This window comes from Hylobates moloch, unplaced genomic scaffold (genome assembly GCF_009828535.3).
Source record: "Hylobates moloch isolate HMO894 unplaced genomic scaffold, HMol_V3 SCAFFOLD_11, whole genome shotgun sequence".
In the NCBI taxonomy this organism is placed as follows: domain Eukaryota; kingdom Metazoa; phylum Chordata; class Mammalia; order Primates; family Hylobatidae; genus Hylobates; species Hylobates moloch.
The window spans coordinates 90,060,901-90,077,733 of record NW_026652286.1 but is presented as its reverse complement, the minus strand read 5'-3'; the positions used below and the strand labels follow the sequence as shown (position 1 = coordinate 90,077,733).

At 45.2% G+C, this 16,833-nt stretch overlaps 2 protein-coding genes and 1 long non-coding RNA gene across 5 annotated transcripts in view; 1 reads left to right on the top strand and 2 right to left on the bottom strand.

Moving 5' to 3' along the window:
- The window catches only part of BACE1 (beta-secretase 1), a 28,804-nt gene extending 22,992 nt beyond the window's left edge, over positions 1-5,812 (top strand). For 2 of the 3 annotated variants that reach the window (XM_032167507.2, XM_058446945.1), the window contains exons 5-9: positions 194-328; positions 2,161-2,262; positions 2,921-3,070; positions 3,311-3,482; positions 4,172-5,812. In XM_032167507.2, coding sequence (XP_032023398.1) covers positions 194-328; positions 2,161-2,262; positions 2,921-3,070; positions 3,311-3,482; positions 4,172-4,413 — 801 coding nt within the window. In that variant the 3' untranslated portion in view covers positions 4,414-5,812. The remainder of the gene's footprint in view (positions 1-193; positions 329-2,160; positions 2,263-2,920; positions 3,071-3,310; positions 3,483-4,171) is intronic. The other variant, XM_032167508.2, reaches the window with a different exon arrangement.
- On the bottom strand, positions 1,805-4,709 carry LOC131384658 (uncharacterized). Its single transcript, XR_009215740.1, has 2 exons — positions 4,600-4,709; positions 1,805-4,404 (listed from the first exon to the last, which is right to left on the bottom strand). It is a non-coding gene; the product is annotated as an uncharacterized LOC131384658 (long non-coding RNA).
- Positions 5,813-7,390: 1,578 nt separating the features above from the next.
- RNF214 (ring finger protein 214) overlaps positions 7,391-16,833 on the bottom strand; it is a 59,866-nt gene continuing 50,423 nt past the window's right edge. The window contains exons 7-15 of the mRNA XM_032167505.2: positions 13,949-14,045; positions 13,694-13,782; positions 12,543-12,633; positions 12,248-12,346; positions 11,676-12,052; positions 11,413-11,545; positions 11,101-11,205; positions 10,741-10,836; positions 7,391-8,874 (exon numbers count right to left, since the gene is read on the bottom strand). Coding sequence (XP_032023396.1) covers positions 8,809-8,874; positions 10,741-10,836; positions 11,101-11,205; positions 11,413-11,545; positions 11,676-12,052; positions 12,248-12,346; positions 12,543-12,633; positions 13,694-13,782; positions 13,949-14,045 — 1,153 coding nt within the window. The 3' untranslated portion in view covers positions 7,391-8,808. The remainder of the gene's footprint in view (positions 8,875-10,740; positions 10,837-11,100; positions 11,206-11,412; positions 11,546-11,675; positions 12,053-12,247; positions 12,347-12,542; positions 12,634-13,693; positions 13,783-13,948; positions 14,046-16,833) is intronic.

Sequence of the window (16,833 nt, the reverse complement as noted above, 5' to 3'; positions counted from 1 at the left end):
CCTTTTCTCCTGAACACATTTAAGAAACTAGAAATCACTTTGGGCATGATTTATTTAGAAGCAGGAAGATGAAAAAGGTAGCCTGTAGAAGACCTTGCCACCCCAAGAAATCACGGATCTTATTGCTTGGTCCTTGGGGGACTCACTCTCCTTCTGTGCCAGGACACGGGTACCTGTCTCTTTTTTTCCCTAGATCATTGGAGGTATCGACCACTCGCTGTACACAGGCAGTCTCTGGTATACACCCATCCGGCGGGAGTGGTATTACGAGGTGATCATTGTGCGGGTGGAGATCAATGGACAGGATCTGAAAATGGACTGCAAGGAGGTAATAAAACCAAGGGAGACCCAGGGAACGTAAGTGGGTAGGCAGTACAATGTGAAGGAAGTCTCTGGTTATGATGTTGGGAGGATGAGGCAGAGGTAATAGGACCTGCAGAAAGGGCTGGAAGTTGAGCCTAGAACAGTCAGGGGCTTAATGGTCACACAGCAGGATCTGAGGTTTGGGGCCTAGGGACTGGTAGTGAAAAAAAAAAACATGCAACTAGTTCTGATGTCTGGACTCTAGTCACTGCCTTGCTTCATAGCCGTGGGCAAGTCTTTTGTGAGACAGGGTGATAGAATGAAGAGTCTTGTCTTTGGAGTCTGGAAGACCCAGATCTGAATCTAGCTCTGATTTCTACTAGCTATTTTTTTTTTTTTTTTTTTTTTTGAGACAGAGTCTTTCTCTGTCCCCCAGGCTGGAGTACAGTGGCGCGATCTTGGCTCACTGCAAGCTCCACCTCTCGGGTTCACGCCATTCTCCTGCCTCAGCCTCCCGAGTAGCTGGGACTACAGGCGCCCGCCACCACACCCGGCTAATTTTTTGTATTTTTAGTAGAGACGGGGTTTCACCGTGTTAGCCAGGATGGTCTCGATCTCCTGACCTCGTGATCCGCCCGCCTCTGCCTCCCAAAGTGCTGGGATTACAGGCTTGATTAGGCCAGTTACTATTCTGTGTTTCAGTTTCCTTATCTGCAAAACAGGTAAAAACAACTTTCTCAGAATATCAGAGATAATGTGTAAAGTGTTTATCTCTGTGGTTGGCAGTACTCAATAAAAGGTAACTAAATCATTTATGTCTTCCTTCCCTAGATTTTTATGTATGTTAAATTAGAATAGATATAAATGTACTAAGAAAAGTTAAAAGCAGCCGGGCGTGGCTCTAATCCCAGCACTTTGGGAGGCCAAGGCGGGGGCAGATCATTTGAGGTCAGGAATTTGAGACCGGCCTGGTTAACATGGTGAAACCCCATTTCTACTAAAAATAGCCAGGTGTGGTGGCAGGCGCCTGTAGTCCCAGCTACTTGGGAGGCTGAGGCAAAATGGTTTGAACCCAGGAGGCAGAGGTTAGAGTGAGCCAAGATCACGCCACTGTACTCCAGCCTGGGTGACAGAGCTACACTCCATCTCAAAAAAAAAAAAAGAAAAAGAAAAAGTTGGGCCAGGCGCGGTGGCTCACACTTGTAATCCCAGCACTTTGGGAGGCCGAGGCGTCCGGATCACGAGGTCACGAGGTCAGAAGATCGAGACCACGGTGAAACCCCGTCTCTACTAAAAAAAAATACAAAAAATTAGCCGGGCGTGGTGGCGGGCGCCTGTAGTCCCAGCTACTCGGAGAGGCTGAGGCAGGAGAATGGTGTGAACCCAGGAGGCGGAGCTTGCAGTGAGCCGAGATTGCGCCACTGCACTCCAACCTGGGTGACAGAGTGAGACTCCGTCTCAAAAAAAAAAAAAAAAAAAGGAAAAAAAGAAAAAGAAAAAGTTAAAAGCACTACACAAGGTATTTTTATTTTCAAGTTTGGAGACTGCCTGCCCACCCAAGATAACAAGAATAAACATCTACCAAGTGCCTTCTATCTGCTGGGCATGATTCTAAGTGCTTTAAATTGCTGATTTATTTAATCCTTACAATAACCCTTTTAAGTAGGTGCTATTTTTATCCTCACTTTAGAGATGAAGAAACTGAGGCACAGAGATTAACTTGTCCAAGCAGGTACATTTAGGAGGTGCCAAAGCCAAGATGCCAACACAGCCGGGGCCCCAGCAGTAACCCCCTACTGCCCAGAGCCCAGCATCAAAAACCTTTTGACTCTTCTAACTCTCTCTTTTCCCTCTTAGTACAACTATGACAAGAGCATTGTGGACAGTGGCACCACCAACCTTCGTTTGCCCAAGAAAGTGTTTGAAGCTACAGTCAAATCCATCAAGGCAGCCTCCTCTGTGAGTGGACTAAGGATGGGGGTAAAAGAGATGGTACAGTGTCAGAGGGAGGCGGTAAGAGTCACATTCTTCAGCAACAGCCAAGATGTCTGCACTTAGACCCTTCTAACTCAGAGCTCTTAAAACACTTTTCCCCTAGTCAGGCGTGGTGGCTCACACCTGTAATCCCAGCACTTTGGGAGGCCAAGGTGGGCAGATCACTAGGTCAGGAGTTCAAGACCAGCCTGACCAACATGGTGAAATCCCATCTCTACTGAAAGTACAAAAATTAGCTAGGTGTAATCACCTGTAATCCTAGCTACTCGGGGGGCTGAGACAGGAGAATCACCTAACTCAGGAGGTGGAGGTTGCAGTGAGCCATGATCGTGCCACTGCACTCCAGCCTGGGCAACAGAGTGAGACTCTGTTTCAAAAAAAAAAAAAAAAAAAACGCTTCCCCTTTATGGCTGTCACTTTGCTCATCACACAATCCCCCAGTACAAAAGTTTGACATCACACTCCCACTCTCTTCCTATAATCCTCTGGTTGGTTTACCCCTCCCTACTTTGGATATTTCACTGGAAAAGCAAATGAAGGGCCCAGTTAATGTATCTAAACATGGGAGGTGCAAGATGGTAAAGAGGCTTTTCCTCATTGTTACCCCTTCTTGCCAACACAGACGGAGAAGTTCCCTGATGGTTTCTGGCTAGGAGAGCAGCTGGTGTGCTGGCAAGCAGGCACCACCCCTTGGAACATTTTCCCAGTCATCTCACTCTACCTAATGGGTGAGGTTACCAACCAGTCCTTCCGCATCACCATCCTTCCGCAGGTATGTCCCAGCCTGAGTCAGGGGGATCTCTCTTAAAAGCACACACTGGGAGACAGTGAGCAGGTATGGCTTGCCAAAACTTGGAAGACAGAACAGATGAGTAGTGTCCAGCAGTAAAGGGGTCTTAGAAAACCCGTCAGAGCTCAGGGATGGTAAAGGGAAGGGCATAGATGCCTAGAAGGCAGAGATGGGGTGAAGGAGAGTGAGGAAGACACTCACCCTGTGATTGCTTACCCCTAGCAATACCTGCGGCCAGTGGAAGATGTGGCCACGTCCCAAGACGACTGTTACAAGTTTGCCATCTCACAGTCATCCACGGGCACTGTTATGGGAGCTGTTATCATGGAGGGCTTCTACGTTGTCTTTGATCGGGCCCGAAAACGAATTGGCTTTGCTGTCAGCGCTTGCCATGGTGAGAGTGCCAGGGCTGAGGGTTTGGGGTCAGACTCTCCATATTTTCCTTGTCAAACAACAGTTAGTATACCTGGGCCCTGTCAGTTTAGGGGAGGGTAGTAACAGTTGCCTCAAACCCAAGTCAACAATTGTGCAAAAGCTAGTGTCAATGCTCGTCCTTTTTTTGTACTGCCTGCCATAATGACCACTGCCTGGATTGGTAACCTCTGTTGGAAACCCAGAGCAGCAAGAGCTACCTGGGTACCTTGGGAAGCTCTTGATGCAAGGGTAGCAGACAGAGTCTACAGTGACCCTGTCAGCTGCCACATGGTGAGGCTGAATGCTACTTCAGAAAGGTGGCAGGGTTTTGTAGTTGGATTTCAGCAGCAGAAAGTTAAGTTTACTAGGTGTGGCTTTTGGTCAAGGGGGTGGCTTTTGGTCAACTCAGAACTACTGACTTTTAGTTATCACTCCTACCAGCTGGGTATACAGGGAAGGGCTGCTGCTCCCAGTGACTTGGGAGGGGAGACAGGCCTCTACCTGGTGCTGGCTTCCTGGCCTGCTCCTAAGTATCTCCTGGGAAGGAGATTAGATAGCTTCTGCATGGGCTAATTTCAAGGCCTCACTATCAGGAAGTTCTTTTTATTATATAACCCAAACTGCTCTATGACAATGAGAACTGTCCATTCACATTTGCCTTCTCCCCAGTGCACGATGAGTTCAGGACAGCAGCGGTGGAAGGCCCTTTTGTCACCTCGGACATGGAAGACTGTGGCTACAACATTCCACAGACAGACGAGTCAACCCTCATGACCATAGCCTATGTCATGGCTGCCATCTGCGCCCTCTTCATGCTGCCACTCTGCCTCATGGTGTGTCAGTGGCGCTGCCTCCGCTGCCTGCGCCAGCAGCATGATGACTTTGCTGATGACATCTCCCTGCTGAAGTGAGGAGGCCCATGGGCAGAAGATAGAGATTCCCCTGGACCACATCTCCGTGGTTCACTTTGGTCACAAGTAGGAGACACAGATGGCAACTGTGGCCAGAGCACCTCAGGACCCTCCCCACCCACCAAATGCCTCTGCCTTGATGGAGAAGAAGGAAAAGGCTGGCAAGGTGGGTTCCAGGGACTGTACCTGTAGGAAACAGCAAAGAGAAGAAAGAAGCACTCTGCTGGCGGGAATACTCTTGGTCACCTCAAATTTAAGTCGGGAAATTCTGCTGCTTGAAACTTCAGCCCTGAACCTTTGTCCACCATTCCTTTAAATTCTCCAACCCAAAGTATTCTTCTGTTCTTAGTTTCAGAAGTACTGGCATCACACACAGGTTACCCTGGCGTGTATTCCTGTGGTACCCTGGCAGAGAAGAGACCAAGCTTGTTTCCCTGCTGGCCAAAGTCAGTAGGAGAGGATGCACAGTTTGCTATTTGCTTTAGCGACAGGGACTGTATAAACAAGCCTAACATTGGTGCAAAGATTGCCTCTTGAATTTAAAAAAAAAAAACTAGATTGAATATTTATACAAATGGGGGCGGTTGGAAAGAGGAGGAGAGGGAGTACAAAGACAGGGAATAGTGGGATCAAAGCTAGGAAAGGCAGAAACACAACCACTCACCAGTCCTAGTTTTAGACCTCATCTCCAAGATAGCATCTCATCTCATAAGATGGGTGTTGTTTTCAATGTTTTCTTTTCTGTGGTTGCAGCCTGACCAAAAGTGAGATGGGAAGGGCTTATCTAGCCAAAGAGCTCTTTTTTAGCTCTCTTAAATGAAGTGCCCACTAAGAAGTTCCACTTAACACATGAATTTCTGCCATATTAATTTCACTTGTCTCTATCTGAACCACCCTTTATTCTACATATGATAGGTAGCACTGAAATATCCTAACCCCCTAAGCTCCAGGTGCCCTGTGGGAGAGCAACTGGACTATAGCAGGGCTGGGCTCTGTCTTCCTGGTCACAGGCTCACTCTTTCCCCCAAATCTTCCTCTGGAGCTTTGAAGCCAAGGTGCTAAAAGGAATAGGTAGGAGACCTCTTCTACCTAATCCTTAAATGCATAATGTTGAAGATTCATTCAACAGCTGATGCCCTATAACCCCTGCCTGGATTTCTTCCTATTAGGCCATAAAAAGTAGCAAGATCTTTACATAATTCAGAGTGGTTTCATTGCCTTCCTACCCTCTCTAATGGCCCCTCCATTTATTTGACTAAAGCATCACACAGTGGCACTAGTATTATACCAAGAGTATGAGAAATACAGTGCTTTATGGCTCTAACATCATTGCCTTCAGTATCAAGGCTGCCTGGAGAAAGGATGGCAGCCTCAGGGCTTCCTTATATCCTCCACCACAAGAGCTCCTTGATGAGGGCCATCTTTTTCCCCTATCCTGCTCTCCCCTCCCTGCTCCTAATGGTACATGGGTACCCAGGCTGGTTCTTGGGCTAGGTAGTGGGGACCAAGTTCATTACCTCCCTATCAGTTCTAGCAGAGTAAACTACGGTACCAGTGTTAGTGGGAAGAGCTGGGTTTTCCTGGTATACCCACTGCATCCTACTCCTATCTGGTCAACACGCTGCTTCCAGGTATGCGACCTGCCAAGTGTGGAATTACCTGATAAGGGAGAGGGAAATACAAGGAGGGCCTCTGGTGTTCCTGGCCTCAGCTAGCTGCCCACAAGCCATAAACCAATAAAACAAGAATACTGAGTCAGTTTTTTATCTGGGTTCTCTTCATTCCCACTGCACTTGGTGCTGCTTTGGCTGACTGGGAACACCCCATAACTACAGAGTCTGACAGGAAGACTGGAGACTGTCTACTTCTAGCTCGGAACTGACTGTGTAAATAAACTTCCAGAACTGCTACCATGAAGTGAAAATGCCACAATCTGCTTTATAATTTCTACCCATGTTGGGAAAAACTGGCTTTTTCCCAGCCCTTTCCAGGGCATAAAACTCAACCCCTTCAATAGCAAGTCCCATCAGCCTATTATTTTTTTAAAGAAAACTTGCACTTGTTTTTCTTTTTACAGTTACTTCCTTCCTGCCCCAAAACTATAAACTCTAAGTGTAAAAAAAAGTCTTAATAACAGCTTCTTGCTTGTAAAAATATGTATTATACATCTCTATTTTTAAATTCTCCTCCTGAAAAATGAATGTCCCATTCTCCACTCACTGCATTTGGGGCCTTTCCCATTGGTCTGCATGTCTTTTATCATTGCAGGCCAGTGGACAGAGGGAGAAGGGAGAACAGGGGTGGCCAACACTTGTGTTGCTTTTGGACTGATCCTGAACAAGAAAGAGTAACACTGAGGCGCTCGCTCCCATGCACAACTCTCCAAAACACTTATCCTCCTGCAAGAGTGGGCTTTCCAGGAGGCAGTTAAGCCCCCTCCTCACCCCTTCCTTTTTTCTTTCTTTACTCCTTTGGCTTCAAAGGATTTTGGAAAAGAAACAATATGCTTTACACTCATTTCCAATTTCTAAATTTTCAGGGGATACTGAAAAATACGGCAGGTGGCCTAAGGCTGCTGTAAAGTTGAGGGCAGAGGAAATCTTAAGATTACAAGATAACGAATCCCCTAAACGAAAAGAACAGAACTGGTCTTCCATTTTGCCACCTTTCCTGTTCATGACAGCTACTAACCTGGAGACAGTAACATTTCATTAACCAAAGAAAGCGGGTCACCTGACCTCTGAAGAGCTGAGTACTCAGGCCACTCCAATCACCCTACAAGATGCCAAGGAGGTCCCAGGAAGTCCAGCTCCTTAAACTGACGCTAGTCAATAAACCTGGGCAAGTGAGGCAAGAGAAATGAGAAAGAATCCATCTGTGAGGTGACAGGCAAGGATGAAAGACAAAGAAGGAGAAGAGTATCAAAAGCAGAGAGGAGATCATTTAGTTGGGTCTGAAAGGAAAAGTCTTTGCTATCCGACATGTACTGCTAGTACCTGCAAGCATTTTAGGTCCCAGAATGGAAAAAAAAATCAGCTATTGGTAATATAATAATGTTCCCTTGAGTCAGTTTTTTAAAAAAGTTAACTCTTAGTTTTTACTTGTTTAATTCTAAAAGAGAAGGGAGCTGAGGCCATTCCCTGTAGGAGTAAAGATAAAAGGATAGGAAAAGATTCAAAGCTCTAACAGAATCACAGCTTTCCCAGGTATAAAACCTAAAATTAAGAAGTACAATAAGCAGAGGTGGAAAATGATCTAGTTCCTGATAGCTACCCACAGAGCAAGTGATTTATAAATCTGAAATCCAAACTACTTTCTTAATATCACTTTGGTCTCCATTTTTCCCAGGACAGGAAATACGTCCCCCCTAACTTTCTTGCTTCAAAAATTAAAATCCAGCATCCCAAGATCATTCTACAAGTAATTTTGCACAGACATCTCCTCACCCCAGTGCCTGTCTGGAGCTCACCCAAGGTCACCAAACAACTTGGTTGTGAACCAACTGCCTTAACCTTCAGGGGGAGGGGGATTAGCTAGACTAGGAGACCAGAAGTGAATGGGAAAGGGTGAGGACTTCACAATGTTGGCCTGTCAGAGCTTAATGATTAGAAGCCAAGCCAGTGGCAGCAAAGGAAGGCTTGGCCCAGGAAAAACCTGTGGGTTGCGCTAATTTCTGTCCAGAAAATAGGATGGACAGAAGCTTGTGGGGTGCATGGAGGAATTGGGACCTGGTTATGTTGTTATTCTCGGACTGTGAATTTTGGTGATGTAAAACAGAATATTCTGTAAACCTAATGTCTGTATAAATAATGAGCATTAACACAGTAAAATATTCAATAAGAAGTCAAACTACTAGGGTTACTTTTTTTTCCTCAATGAGAGTCTCACTTTATCCATTTGGAGTAGAGTGGCTAAAACAATACTGAGGCTTCTGGAGGCTTTCGGTAAGCAAGGCATCTGGTTGGACAGTGGGTGAGCACCAGGCTTTAAATCTGCATACATGAGCCTTAAGAAAATGGACTAGAGGCTGAGCCAAACCAAAGCAGAATGGCCTTAGAGCAACAGCAGGTTCCTAGGTGGTTTTTATATTGTATTTGAAAACAGCCCTGGGCAGGGATATCATAATTTCAAGGCCAAACTAAACATCATCTTCCCTACAATCTGCATCCCCCAAAGGAATTGCAAGATGAGGGGGAACAGACTGTTTCTGCATAATATACATACTTTCATTTACGAACATTGGAATACAGACTTTCTATACACACATTACCTATATAATAAAAATGTACATGGCATGAGTATATGTCACTGTATAAATATAGAGTTTTAGAAATCTTGAACCCGCGCTTCCTGTTCACATCAGTTTCTCTTCTTCTTCCTCCCCAGTCAGGTCCGTCATTTAAGAGTTGGACAAAAGGGACAAGTGTCATTTGTGTTGGTCTGGGCCCAGAATTTGATACACTGGAAAGAAAGAAAGACACACCTCAGGTTTATCTGGAAAAACAAAAGGAAGGAAGGAGAGAATGCCAATAAGGTTCAACAAGGCCTAAGTCAGAAAAGTTCTCACACTGAGGTACAAGAAGGGCTTTTTTTTGTTGTTGTTCTTTTTTCTTTTTTTGAGACACAGTCTCATTCTATTGCCCAGGCTGGAGTGCAGTGGTGCGATCTCAGCTCACTGGAACCTCTGCTTCCTGGGTTCAAGCTATTCTCCTGCCTCAGCCTCCAGAGTAGCTGGGATTACAGGCGTTCACCACCATTCCCAGCTAATTTTTATATTTTTAGTAGAGATGAGGTTTCACTTTGTTGGCCAGGCCGGTCTTGAACTCCTGGCCTCAAGTGATCTGTCTGCCTCAGCCTCCCAAAGTGCTGGGATTACAGGTGTGAGCCACTGTGCCTGGCCCCAAGAAGGGCTATTCAATGGCTCTTACCCCAAAAGAATCCTCAGTGTAAGTGAACCTGTCCTTTTTATGAGGAACATTAACAATGAGCTGATGAAAGTGTTCATGATGCTGCTTTTTGTTGAATGTCTAGTGTGGCTTGCTCCCCCTTAGGATCCATTTTGCCTGAGATGAGCATCTCTGTTCTAATACCTGACACCCTCAAATCTTATTCAGGAATTTTTCTTACCAAAAATTTAGATGTAAGTTCAGTTTCTACCTCTTGGAAAAGCAAAATGAACAAAACAAAATGTTGTTAAGAGGGAATCATCCCTGCTACTAAGAGACTTAACTCTGCCTGGCAACATAAAAAAATAGGAATGACTTGTCAGTCTGTGAAGATAATCTCTAACCGGCAAGCCTTCCAAGCTATTCTGTTAATGGAGTTACTAATCTCATACTCAGGTTCTCCATTCCATTCCTCTTATCTAGGCAAAGTCTTCTGATATTTCGAACAATAGTTAGATATGTGGGATTATCACTCATTGTCAATTTTCCAAGAAAGTTATTTAGTGCTCAGTATGAATTGCTTATCCAGTCCCCTGAAGGGAATGGGGTAAAAAGCTGAGAGATCCTAACTGCAGTATTCTGAATTCTGCTAATGTTTAAGCCACAATTTATTGAAAATCTTATGATTAGATATTAGAGACCAGGTGCAGTGGCTCACGCACGTAATCCCAGCACTTTAGGAGGCTGAGGCAGGAGGATCACCTGAGCCCAGGAGTTTGAGACCAGTCTGGGCAACATAACAAGACCTTGTCTCTATTAAAAAAGAAAAAAAAATTAGCTGGGCATGATGGCATGTGCCTGTAGTCTCAGCTACTCAAGAGACTGAAGCACCTTGAGCCTAGGAGATTGAGGCTATAGTGAGCTAGAATCGTGCCACTGCATTCCAGTCTGGGCAACAGAAAGAAACCCTATCTCAAAAAACAAACAAACAAAAGGCTGGGCACGGTGGCTCACGCCTGTACTCCCAACACTTTGGGAGGCCAAGATGGGCGGATCAGAAGGTCAGGAGTTCGAGACCAACCTGGCCAACATGGTGAAACCCCATCTCTACTAAAAATACAAAAATTAGCCAGGCATGTTGGCGGGCGCCTGTAGTCCCAGCTACTCAAGAGGCTGAGGCAGGAGAATCACTTGAACCTGAGAAGTGGAGGTTGCAGTGAGCTGAGATCACACCACTGCACTCCTGGGCAGTGCACAGCCTGGGCAACAGAGAGAGACTCTGTCTCAAAAAAAAAAAAAGATATTAATGATGAGCACCAACACAGTAAAGAAAAATTATTTTAGCTGTCAGGAAAAAAAAAGAGTAGAAAATGAGAAAGAAAAATTATTTTAGCTGTCAGAAGAAAAAGTGTAGAAAATGAGGAAGGTCTGTAACACCTACCTCCTTGTGCAATACATGGGTACACGCCATTGGATGCAGCTCACTGGGCTGGACGAGTTTCTGGCACATTAGACATAGCTTACAGGTGGCTGGAGCCTGTAGAACAGAGGCGGCATGGTCAAAAGGCAAGGAACCTCTGGGTCTCCTTGCCTTTTATGCCCATAATTCCATGTAGCAAAAAGATTTATATCAAAAGAAATAAAAATCCAAATATAGATTCTTGCCTAAAATATTTGCATTTTCCCAGTAGGGCTGCAAATAACCCAACTGATGGTTTCTTCCTGCACCCCACCTGTAAACCCACTCCTTCCTCACCTCCAGCTTCTCCATATCACAGTGTTCAAAGAAAAAGAGTCTTACATGTGAAGACCTTCCAGGATATGAAACTTGGGCAGAAGGCAAGAACATTGGGGTACTGATTTGGGCCAGCGGAGCAGGGAACAAGGCCCGGATGCGACCAAGTGGCTGTAGGTAGAAACATGGTCAGAGTAAGAGAAGAGAGTCTGAGTAATAGCATATCACAAAAATCACTTATTTCCCAGTCCAGCAAAAGAAAAAAGCAGACTAGCTACCTCTGACTGGAATGCTTCTTCCCACCCCACATTTTTCTGAAATCTACCTCTTCTGCAGCCCTCAACAGGCCTAAGTTCTCTCCCAAGTGGCTTTTCTCACCTGAGTACTTGCTGCCACCCGCTCATGTTCTGCCAGTCGTGCAGCAACCAACTGGATAAGTTCCTCCATGGTCAGGCCTGCCATGGTGGTACGTGCTGTCTTGATCTGCTGAAGAATGTTGGTCATCTGGGCCCTGAGAAAGAAAAATGTTGAGGGAGAGAAAACCTACGCTATACCCACGGGGAACACCCATGTAACCTCTATTTTAACCCATAAGCATTTCTCTGATAAAGACATCTGAATCAGTCCTTGAAGATACTTACTTATTGCACTGTGGGAACCGGGTCAGCAGCTTCTCCAGGATCTTCTCCAGTTTGTCTACTGGTTGGGGCCGGGGAGTTTCAGTAGAAGCCTTAACACCGCCCAAGCCTGGGGGAGGCGGGATGGAGGCGGCAGGGGGCATGTGTGGACCGTGGGGGCTGACAAGGGAACCCAAGCCAGGGCTATTTCTGCCATGGGAGCCAGGAAGGGGTGAGGAAGGCTGGTTGGGCTGGGAAAGGGCAGGGTTCAGGATTGGGAAAGACAAGGAGCGAGGATCTGCACTGGGCATAACCATGGGCATTGTGACCTGCCCAATGGAGAAGGGCATCCGAGGAGCCAGAGAGGGACTGGGTTGAAACACCTGAAGCATGAAGTCTGTCTGCAGAGGAGAAGAGGTAGAGGACGAGAGAGAAAGGAAGAAAAAGAAAGTTTAGGAAACTGGAGAAGAAATCAATGAACAACTCTTGCACTGAACAGGGATGGTTCCAATATCTTCATAAAAAGAACACGTAGAAGACTCTGCTGCTGCTACCAACACAGAAAGGTGAACTTCCCCGCAAAGCCACTCTCTTACCTCTGATGGGGGTGGAGGTAAAGTGGGAGTAGGGATTTGAGGAAGGCTGCTCAGCTTGGCTCCGTTCCTCACTAACTGGATATGACTATTAAATTGGTCCTAAAAAAAAAAAAGCATTATTTTTACTGCTGAACTGAGTGAGGCTCTCTAGAAAGACAGCACCATCCATTATCAGGAAAACAAAAGGAATAGTAGGATAGGCCCCAAATGGCAATGCAAAAGGCTACCTCCCAATTGCTGGAAGTGTTAAGCACAGACTAACACTGACTGAATTATGACTCATAAATATACTTACGCGAACATTCTTTTTCATTATCCGAACTCCATTCAGTCTCGTCTCCCATTCCTGTTTGGAACGAACTGTCTCCAGTGTTGGGGGAGTTGACCTTTCAAGAAACCAACAGGAATTTACAGATTTAAAGAAAGCCCTGCTGGGCACAGCGACTCATGCCTGTAATCCCAGCACTTTGAGAGGCCAAGGCGGGCAGATCACTTGAGCTCAGGAGTTCTAGACCAGCCTGGGCAATGTGGCTAAACCCTGTCTCTTAAAAAAATGCAAAATTAGCCAGGTGTGGTGGCTCGCACCTATAGTCCCAGCTACTTGGCAGGCTGAGGTAGGAGGATGGCTTGTGCTCAGGAGACAGAGGTTGCAGTGAGCCAAGATGGCACCACTACACAACAGAGGGAGACCCTGTCTTTAAAAAAAAAAAAAAAAAAAAGCCCAATTCCTAATTCTCTGAGATAGCAAAAGCAAAATAGTAGCTGGCTAATTGCTGTTGAGAAGAGGTAGGAGCAGGTGCAGGAGAAGCCCAAGATTGGAATTCCTTTGCCTCACTTTAACTCCAGTATCTTTTAAGTAATTGAGAAAGAGAACCAACAACAGAGAGAGGGTTCTTGTCTGCCTGAAAATGCCACAGGGGTCCTCCAAGTTCCACGGCAGAAAGAAAATAAATGACTACATAAGAAACGAATCTCCAAAGACCATTGTTATGCTTTATAGGTTAACAGACGCTGGTTATTTTTTATTTTTTAGAGACAGGGTCTCACTGTCACCTAGGCTGGAGTGCAGTGATGCAATCAAAGCTCACTGCAGCCTCGGCCTCCTGGGCACAAGTGATCCTCCTGCCTCGACCTCCCAAAGTGCTCGGATTAAAGGAACATGCTATTACATCTGGCTTTAACAGATAGTGTTTATCCAAATGGAAACAAAACATTAAAAAATGCAAAACTATAAAACTGTAGCAGGGAAGAGTTACAGTATAGAACTTTAGAATGTGAGAAGAAAAATCACTGAGCAATTGCTATTGCAGACAGAGATAGCCTTACAAATTCTGTGCAGATAGAATAAGTGCTAGACTAGCTGGCCTAGGAATTAAAAAACTTAAACAAACAAACAAACGAACAAATTGTAAGACAATTAAAGCTCTAGAACGGAAAGGTACTTACTTGAGGTAAGTAAGGTGCAATTCTGCCTCTTTTTCTGCTTCTTCTAGTTTCAGTACCAGTAACTCTTTCCGGCTCTCTAGTGATAAGATCTAAGGAAGCCACACACATATAAATACTTTATTAATTTTACATACGCAAAGGTACCCCTAGGTAGTGAAAACAAATGCTTACTGGCTCTCCTATTACTATGCCAAAAGTAGATACCATCTGGAAGCCTGAAATTAAGACTTTGAAGATATCAGCTCCTCTTCTCACCTCTGCCTTCCAGGCCCGTTCAGTCTCTTCCATAATGTTCCTATTTATTTCGCCATCCTGATTCTTGAGTCTATCCAGTTCCATTTCCCACACCTCTCTGTAAGACAAGAAACCAAGAACAAAACTAAGCTTGTTGAGAGACACTAGGGCAAAAGTACAACCCAAAATTGGTCAGCCAAGTATGTTACAGGAAGTCTTACTCTAAGTATTAACTATACTTATTTTTCTTTCTTCTTTTTTTTTTGCTAATCAAAAGAGAGCTGGAGTATAAGTATCAAATACAGATACAGACAAATAATGTTTACAGTGGTCTGCAGTTGCATAAAGGCCCTATATTTGAAAGTAAAAATGTTGTGACCGGGCGTGGTGGCTGACACCTGTAATCCCAGCACTTTGGAAGTCCAAGATGGGCAGATCACTTGAAATCAGGAGTTTGAGACCAGTCTGGCCAGCATGGTGAAACTCCATCTCTACTAAAAATACAAAAATTAGCTGGGTGTGATGGCACATGCCTGTAGTCCCAGCTACTCAGAAGGGTGAGGCAAGAGAATTGCTTGAACCTGGGAGGCGAAGGTTGCAGTGAGCCGAGATCGCACCACTGCACTCCAGCCTAGGCTACAAAGCAAGACTCTGTCTCAAAAAAAAAAAAAAAGTTTGTATCTCCACTTGCCAAAATAAGGTTACCTACAGTAGGAAAAAGGCTGCATCTTAGAACAAAAGCCCTCCATTGAAGGCAGAACGTTCTTCTATGTTCAAGAGGATTCAAAACCATTATGGCATTCTGCATTCTTATTTCCCAACAGGTCTTTTAGTATGGGTCCTGAAGAATGCAGGACCGAACACAGGGGTCCACTTTTTTGTTTCTTTGTTTTTTATAGACAGGGTCTTACTCTGTTGCCCAGACCAGAGTACAGTGCTATGACCTTGGTTCACTGCAGCCTCAACCCCCTGGGCTCAAGCAATCTTCTTGCCTTAGCCTGCCAAGTTGCTGGGACTACAGACACAAGCCACCACGCCTGGCTGATGCTTACTTACTATTTTTTGTAGAGACTGGGGTCTCACTTTGTTCTACAGGCTGTTCTCAAACTCCTGGGATCAAGTGATCCTGCCACCCTGGCCTCCCACAGTGCTGGGATTACAGGCTACTGTGCCTGGCCAGAGGCCTACTTAATATTCATCCTTAATGCAGCAAATCACTAATGCGCTACTAAGCACACTGATACAAGCTTATTAATTTTCAAATTTTCCTAGCTATAGTAAATATGCTTCAAAAGGAAAAAAATGTTCTCTTCATACCTCAGGACTTCTCATTTTCCTTGGTTTCCTCCCTCCTTACATGCTTTCCCCCAACTCAGCATGAGAGTGACCAACTGTCCTGGTTTGCCCAGTACTGAGGGATTTCCCAGGATGGATGACTTTCAGTGCTAAAACTGGGATGGGTGATCACCCTACCCAGAACTATAGAGGCCGTTAAGCAACACAGCCGGCAAAGGAATTTCCTTATATTAAATTTGATTGTGGTAAGTTTTATAGCTGGAAGCCTGGATTACCAGGATCAGTGGACAGAATAGGCTGAAAATACTTAAATTATCTCCCCGACATTTTAGAAAAGTAAAAATAAAATAAGAAGAAAAGCTTGGGAAGAGTTACATGTTTTTTTTTTTTTGTTTTTGTTTTTTTTTTTTTGAGACAGAGTCTCACTCTGTAGCCCAGGCTAGAGTGCAATGGCGTGATCTTGGCTCATGGCATCCTCCGCCTCCTGGGTTCAAGCGATTCTCCTGCCTCAACCTCCCGAGTACATGGTACTACAGGCACGTGCCACCATGCCCGCCTAATTTTTTGTATTTTTAGTAGAGACAGGGTTTCACCATGTTAGCCAGGATGGTCTCAATCTCCTGACCTCATGATCCACCCGCCTCGACCTCCCAAAGTGCTGGGATTACAGGTGTGGGCCTCCGCGCCCGCCAAGAGTTACATCTTAAGAGAAATGTTCCCACTTTTCTTTTCTTTCTTTTTTTTTTTTTTGAGAGGGAGTCTCTTATCTGTTGCCCGGTCTGGAGTGCAGTGATGTAACCTTGGCTCACTGCAGCCTCCACCTCTCAGGTTCAAATGATTCTCTTGCCTCAGCCTCCCGAGTAGCTGGATTACAGGCGCCCACCACCAAGCCCAGCTAATTTTTTTTTGTATTTTTAGTAGAGATGGAGTTTTGCCATGTTGGCCAGGCTGCTCTCGAACTCCTAACCTCAGGTGATCCACCCACCTCAGCCTCCCAAAGTGCTGGGATTATAGGCGGGCCACCGCACCTGGCCCCCACTTTTCTTCAGTGAGAGAAACTTTTATTCCTCTTCTGTTTTTGTAGTAACCTTACATATAAGAAAGAGAGCAATTTGCTTAACAGAAGTTTATGAAGCCCTTCTTCTCACATATTCTTGCTTTTGACCCAATTCTCCACATATCCCTGGTTCTCTATTTCATGTATAGGGAGAGAGGGTGTGTGTGTGTGTGTTACACACTTATTCAATCTCTGACATTGTCGGCCCTCTACTGACAAGGTATATTCATCTATTAGAAATGAGAAGTAGGTGGGCATTTTCTGCCTTAATCTCTAGGTATTGCTTCCCCAAATTAACTTCCTAGCAGAAAACACATTATCTAACAATTTTCTTTTTTAAGACTGTCACTCAAGCTGGAGTACATGGGCGGGATCTCAGCTCACTGCAACCTCCACCTCCCAGGTTCAGGCAATTTTCCTGCCTCAGCCTCCCAAGTAGCTGGGACTACAGGTATATACCACCACATCTGGCTAATTTTTGTATTTTTAGTAGAAACAGGGTTTTGTCATGTTGGTCAGGCTGGTCTTGAACTCCTGACCTCAGGTGATCCAC